The 8007-nt window shown below is 36.9% G+C and overlaps 1 protein-coding gene across 1 annotated transcript; it reads right to left on the minus strand.

Moving 5' to 3' along the window:
* Positions 1 to 6586: 6586 nt before the first annotated feature.
* On the minus strand, positions 6587 to 7537 carry LOC134934111 (olfactory receptor 10A3-like). Its single transcript, XM_063929616.1, has one exon. The coding sequence runs from the start codon at positions 7535 to 7537 to the stop codon at positions 6587 to 6589; it is 951 nt and encodes a 316-aa protein (XP_063785686.1).
* Between the last annotated feature and the right edge of the window lie 470 nt (positions 7538 to 8007).

Genomic DNA, 8007 nt, shown 5'->3' on the forward strand with positions numbered 1-8007 from the left:
TATTTGCTTCCATGCACAACTACAAACTTTCCTTGGACTGCATCCATTCTATGGAATGCCTTGCCACATACAAGCATTCCCTGAAAACTCACTTATTCAGAACACTTATCAACACCGCTCACATTATCTGTATAGCTTTTATATACAATCATATCCCCACACTTGGTTCATCACTGCATATACCTGGTTCATCACTGTATATTATGCAGTACACTAGGAACCTTTGCAATCTAATATATCAATGCCTATACTTTGTTATGGATTTTAGCAAGCATATCCTTTACCTCCATTCATAGAATCACAGGGTAAGTGATAGCATATATATATATATATATATATATATATGCTATGTATCCAACTGAATCTGTCCGTACTCTATACTTTCTGGAATCTGTAGTAGTACCTCATCCGTGATACAGTATATTTTATACTGTAACTTACAAATTAGGTTTCTTCCAAATAAATTTGAAGAATTGCCTAAAAGTATGTTAATACTGGAATCGTAGTGATTACTTGCTTGTGGCAATCTGTGATTTACAGCATATACTTTACAGAATGATACCTTTATCTTTCCCTATGATTCTAGCTGCTGCTGCTTTGAACCCCCCCCCCCTGTACAGCCCACATCTGAGATGGATAAGTATTGTTTGCAGCCTTAGGGCGTAGTCTTCTTGACTGTCTGCCAGATGCAAATCTGTTAGCGATAACGCTGTTAGCGCTGACATTTCTAGCCTGTATATGCTGCTGGGATTTTTTTTTCTGAATACAGTTATGCTCTTGTGACTACACCTTCTTTTTTTTTTATTATTGGCAGCTCTCTCTACAGACTATCTGTTTAAGATATTAGTTCTTATATTAAAAAATAGAGTAGATCGTTTGTGTAACAAACATTTAAAATTACAATCATAGTCTTCCAACAACATTTGTAGCACAAAACATATTTAAAGTATTGCTTATTATGATCCATCTCATTAGATGAAAAAAAGTCAAAACTCACTGAACACTTTTTTTTTCTTTTTCTTTACTACATCATGCTGCTGCAGGAAGGGGGGTAGGCACAAGTTTGGGCTGTCACAGCTCCATAGCTCTCTGTGCTACACAGCGTTGGAAACTAAATTTACTTATTTTACAGGAAAAAACTTTTTTTATTTTCCTTTATATCGCAATACAACACACGGCATCCATCCATTAATTTGCTGGCAGACCTTATCACAATATATTGCATTAAAGAATATTTCTAATTGCACATCCTCTAGATCTGCCAAAAGCCATTTGAACACGGACATTAACTCTTTTCTTTCCTCAGTTCACCACCTATATAAACATTTTTCTCAAGACTTGTAACCATGCCAAATAGTCACAGACAGAAAGTTTCTGTTAGACACAGATCTGAGAATATACTTAATAGAACAAACACTGAACATTTATGTTTGACATACAAGACCCCATAAAACACAAAATGACAGAGTTTCGCAAGCGCAAGGCGTGTCCTTTTGGTACCATAGTTTTATAGTCTTTTATAGTTTCATAAGTTGGGTGCCCATACATTAAATAATAATAAAAAAACAGTTTGCAAACTTCAATATCTTGCAGATTTCAATATGCGCTTGCATTGGTTGATCAGGCCAATATTATAAAGCATAATTGAAATGCACAACATAGTTTGTTTTTCTTCACATTTTCTGTAGACTGTACCCCTTGGTCACAGTACTATACAAAATTGGTGCTTCTATGGAATATTTCTTCCATACATGATATGCACACTTAGGGTTAATCCTCCCTGCCCTTCCCATATGCTGAAAAATTTGCAATCCCTGCAATCTTTCACACACGCGACACGTCTGTCAACTGGGAAACTGCAGTAGTCCCTCTTATCACAAACTACAATCACAAAGCAACATGTCAAGTTAAAAGTTGCTTGTCTCTTAGTGCACTACAATGTTAGCAAACAGACTTAGGTTATGGTTAACACAACACCTCTTTAGAGTTGTTCAGTTCTTTTGTGCACAATAAACAATGTTAATAAAGAAGGTTAACAAACAGACTCAGAATATACTTGGGACTCTAGTCCGTAGATTCCGTTATTTACCAGAATCCATATATGATTAAAACAATCAGCAGCAGCACAGTATTACAGTATAACATTTCAATCAAATTACTTATAATCAACTATAACCTCGGGTAATCACCCTATTTATTTCATTTACCCTTCTTGCACACACGTGTAGCTGTCTAAAGGGGAAGGTGATCTATGTGCTTTCACTTAATTTGGCCCCTATCTTATCTGTCACTCACAGCGTTAACTGTGATCTCAGATTGGAACTCATCCAAACCCCATGAAAGAGGTCCAAGCATTCACTCACAGAATTGCTCATAGGGTGAAAAACTGAGCTTTCTATTTATTTATTTTTTTCAATATCACAACTTTTGGATTAACTTTGCCACATTTACACAATAAAAAACAGGTCCCTGGGTTATTTTCCTAGCTTAGTCAATCTCTCCACTCCTAATTCTCATATTATAAAAATAAAATCACACAGACAGCTGGCAGGTATAGAAACAGCATGTACTGGAATATAGCACATACCATGATATTCTATACTTACCAGTGCTGTAATGATCCTGGAATATTCCTTCCATCTGCAGCTGCTGGCTGGCTGGCACACCCCTTTGAGAAATCGATGAAGAGATTGAGATATATAGGTCCAAACCACGAGCCCCCAAATTGTTAACTACTACTTTACCCATGTTGTTGTTGTTTGAGTTGTTGTTAGGTAAAATAATGAATTGAAATTAGATTCAGAATTGAAATTAGATTTAGAAAAAGCAATTGATTATTTATTATAAAGACCACGCCCGTATACAGGTTGAGAGGGAACATCCTCTCAAGCCTGGGTCAAAAATGCTTCAACACCAGATACATGTCATACAATGAGTTTTATAATATACAGTTACGCCCCATTCTTATAACCCTCCCATATAAATTCCTACATCTTGAAGTACAGTGCTATGCAATATTAGGACAATTGGCAAAGACAACCAAGGGATATTTAGCCAAGACATTCTCATGATGAGGCTGACTAGTGATTTAACCAGGTCTCCTTATTAGAAATTAAACTGGACTTCAGATGTGCGTATGTGGAATTAATACTAGCCAACAAAGTTGTTATTGTACTTTGTATAGAGTTCAAATGAAATACAAATGAATCTGCTGTATCATCTAGCTAGAAATAAAATGGATTATCTTATGCTTTTATACTATCATGGTGAATATAGATCACCTTTGATATTGTGATTATTATGTGTATGCATAATATACGTACTATCCCGTAGTACATATATATAGCTGTTAGGCCTTTAGAATGTTGCCTCTGTCACAGTATTTGACAGGCATATCTACTTGTTGCAAAGAGGGTATGAGACTTGACTGATCTATTAATCCTTAATATCACCCACTGGATACTGACTGCATCAGATGTTACCATTTGCATAATTGCTATAAGAAAAACTACTGTACAGTATAATTCACTTGTCGGTTGATAGATTCATTTGTCAAATAAACTTTCCCCAAGAGTTCCCCTGTTGAAAGAGGAGTGTACTATTGTGCTCACACTGGTCTTTCTATTTTCCATAGACGCTTCATGCCCAATCCTAAAATGCCTACTGAAATTAGTATAGAGCATGTGCAGAGCCATCTTGAGACTGTGCAAGAGCATCACAATGGAAGACACATGTCTTCCACTTATCTCAGAGATAACTGTGATTACATGAATTACACATTGATTCCAGCATCCTTGCATCACTAACTGTTTACACTCGCCAGCTGAAGAGATTTCTGAAACCTGACTTCATCCCCTATATACATGTAACAGTGAGTATGGCTGTACTTGCTATCTATCAATAAACCAGCACCACTGCTAAAGTAACTGGCCTGTTCATAGTTTGAATCATCTACAGTACTAGTATGTGCCTATATAACTCTGCAATATCAACACCTGTACACACGTAATTTCCAACACCCCCAACTAACCTAACTAAGAAATAACCACACAGATGCATGATTTGTAAATTTCCTAGATTTTAAAAAATAATAAATCAGATTGGTGTCCAAGAAAGCATTTCAGAAAATCTGTTCCAGACAATACACTACAATATTTTACAAAAACTATTGATAGTCATACACCCATAATACAACCTCTGGAAGTTCTGGATCCCCACCTCACCTTAACAAGGCACAGCACTACTACACTTCACCAAAAGGATGGTTCCCAGGTCCTACCTTATGTACAGTGACAACTTACCCCTCCAAATACAAATTACTCCACAGCTTTCTCTTGCACCTCACTGTGGCAGCTGAAGAACAAAGCTTCATCGCCGGGTTCACAAGAACTACAGCCTGATACCCATGTGACCTTACACCACCAAACACAGAAAAGAGAAGAACTACTCCTACTAGACAAACCAGCATCAGAAATATATAGTCAAACAAAATAATAGGTGGTGGATTGACAAATCACCATTCGTCATAACTCATTTTGACATAGAGGCAATGATCTTACACCTTACCTTGACATTAACCACAACTCATGGAGACACATCCAAGCTCCCTGCAGATAAAAATTCTGACCAATCAACCACCACATCAACCCACCATTACTGATCCTCTTCAATGTCAGCCATATAAGCAGTCCCAACCTAGAAAATTCTTAACCAAGTAAAGAAAAAACCAATGCAGCTCACCTCAACAACCTGCTGCATCAATAAAACATTGAAACAACAAGCTCAATAGAGCCCCTAAACCCCAGCTCCCAAACCAGTTGACCATCCAGCAAGGTGATGCCCAATTTGCTAAACATTATCTTTTCAACAAATAAATTAGTTACAGCCCAACAAACCATATATCAAGCACATCCTGTAACAAAAATACATCCTGGGAGTAACAAAATGTGGAATTCTTCAGAAAAACCTAAAACAAAAAGATCATCTAGTTGCAAGTAAAGGAATAGAGAGGAAGGAAGGAATGGGTAACACAAATCAAGGTGATAACAATATAAATCCCTACAGAAGACCAAAAACTACTCCAGTTTGCTATGGAGGTAAAAGTCAGTAAAACCCTTTATGGCCCCCAACAATGGTTGCAATCTACTTATTTCCTGGCTTACCATTCTTGAGGGTGACACTAACTCAGTGCAAATGCAAACTACTGTGGTGAGATGAGGAAGTACAGTACCTTCATGCACCACCTCCCCCAGTGGATAGAGAGGACAAGGTTTCTTTTACACAGAGTTAAACTTATCCTGCTTGCTACTTTTTAATATCGAGTGAAAATATATTAAAGAACAGCTGCTGTTTACCTGTATCTTAAAATTGCTAACTTAATCATTCTCCTATAGAGCTTGACTCAGGAATGAATACTAATGTATTCTGAGCTGTGACCCCTATGCAGCGAAAAAATAGTAATGCTGTAGCTGCCGGGAAATGTATTGAGACACCCACCAGCAGTTTTGAAGATCTAAGCAACTGCATGAAAACATGGAGTGGCTGTAAAAGATCCCACGATAACTCCACCATCTGAATGGTCACACAGAATGGCCATGTGAATTGAGGCTCTAACGCCATGTCTTCTACAAATGGGATCATAGTTGTACTGTAGGCTGAGATACATGCTGATATTTTTGCCATCACTACCGGTTACCTCCACCAAATGGACCCTTACCGTCAAACACTTTGTGAATAAATTCTCACTGAGAAAAACATCGCTAAGATTCCTTGGCTCTCGCACACAGTGTATTCATGATGCATGCACAGTCAGCCGATAATCACTCAACTGTGTAAATATTAGAGATGAGCGGATTCGGTTTTACTCGGTTTTACTCGGTTCTCAAAACCGAATCTTATTGGCTATCCAAAACACGTGACATCCGTGAGCCAATTAGATGCCGTTTTGAGAACCGAGTAAAACCGAGTAAAACCGAACCCGCTCATCTCTAGTAAATATTGGCATTGCGTATAAGTCTGAATCAGGACCATATGCCATAAAAATCTGAACAATCCACCCAATTATGGACATGGGTTGCGACATACAAGTAAAGAGAAAGCATTTTGTCTATCAGCCTATTTTGACATGCAAATCACAGTCTAGTAAACATTTCATTAAAAAGAATAAAACTCAAGTTTATTATGTGTACATTCAGAATTTGGTCACACCTTGTTTGCTGTACACAGAAAAAGAAGGGTATAACAGGAAATTAAATTGGCAGAAATCCAGCATAAAAGATGGTGGTTGGAATGTACAATATATACAGTATACTGCTAGCTTTTTATACTTAAAATAAATATGTTGTTGATTAAATTGGGCTTCCAATGAGTTAGACGTATTCAAAAATAAATTTATGTGGATGTGTTATGGCACATAATTGTAATGTAGTTGAGGAACTTAATGTCTTCTTGCCTATACATAATTTGTTGATGCTAAACAAAACTTTTTGAAATGTAGATTTGACATTTTATATAACCTGCAATACTGTAAGTCCAATAATAATATAGGAAAAATGAGTACCAAATTGATTACTGGAAAATGTAATTTTTATGTCTTGTTTTTACCATAACACCTTGTCTTAAGTAAAATCCCTATGATGGCTCTTATTTCTTTACTCCTCAAGCTGTATACAAATGGGTTAAACAAGGGTGTTATAACAATGTACAAAAGGGCAATAAATTTGTTTACAGTCAAGGAATGTCCATTAGCTGGAACCAAGTAAATAGTGATCAAGGTTCCGTAGAATACAGTCACAACAGAGAGGAGGGAGCTGCAAGTGGAGAAGGTTTTCTTTCTACCTGTTGTAGAGGAGATCCTGAGAATAGTTAGAAATACACAGATGTAACTAACAACAATTAAGATAAATGGGATGACCATTATTGGAATAGAAATAAACACAATCTCTAACTGTAGAGCACGAGTGTAAGAACATGACAGTTCAACAAAAGGACCAATGTCACAGAAAAAATGATTAATGACGTTGGGTCCACAGAAACGGAGCTGACAAAGAAAACTAAGATTAACTTGGGTGATGAGTAAACCAAACACCCAGCAATAGATAACCAAGGAATGTTGAAGTTTGATGTTCATGATGGTGCTATAACGCAGAGGGTGGCATATGGCCAGGTATCGATCAAAAGACATGACTGTGAGGATGTGACATTCTGTTGTCCCTATAGCACAATAAATATAAGTCTGTGCTATACAACCTATGATAGAGATGGTGGTTCCTTCCAGCCATATAACACGTAGCATGCTTGGAATGGTAACAGTCATGAACACGATTTCAATGAATGACAATTGCTGGATGAAGAAGTACATGGGAGAATGGAGTTGCTGCCTGGTGGACACCAATATGATGATCATAGAATTTATCATGAGTGTCATAATGTAAGCAATCAGTATCAATACAAATAAAATGATGGCATTGTAACCCTTAATTTGTGGGAATCCCAACAGTAAGAATTCATGGACTGCTGTGTAGTTATTCATAATCATTCTGCGTGCTTTTGAACATTTATAATTTAGAAGTTACTAATAAATGTAGAATTTGATTATTATTTTCGCACACTTGGAACATTTTGCATTTTATGTTGTTGAAGATGCCTCATTCTGTCCCATTGACTTAGCGATTCGCTGTTGACTTTATGTACATGATGCGTTAAGTGTTTGTATGGCTGGAAAATACACAACCTCAGTTATGATATGGACATGGACAATGAAAAAAATTGTTAGGAGCTACATATGCAAACTAGAAGCTCCTCAGGATGTGCATAGATGCAGAATGTTCTTCAGGAGGTCAACTGTAAGCTTCACGTCAAAGGCCAGCCTCCTTTCTTTTTAGCACTACCTCTTTCATTTAAAATATATATTCCTAATTGGGAATAGAGCTTAGTTTAGTGTCTTGAGTTGCAAATTCAGTAAGCTTAAATTAGAATTTCAAGTTCACTTAAGAATTGAGTTCTTCA

The sequence above is a fragment of the Pseudophryne corroboree genome, chromosome 6 (genome assembly GCF_028390025.1).
Source record: "Pseudophryne corroboree isolate aPseCor3 chromosome 6, aPseCor3.hap2, whole genome shotgun sequence".
NCBI classification, from domain to species: Eukaryota; Metazoa; Chordata; class Amphibia; order Anura; family Myobatrachidae; genus Pseudophryne; species Pseudophryne corroboree.

Bases quoted from the DNA above. Each gene is read 5' to 3' on its own strand.
- LOC134934111 (XM_063929616.1), bottom strand. From the start codon at position 7,537: ATGATTATGAATAACTACACAGCAGTCCATGAATTCTTACTGTTGGGA.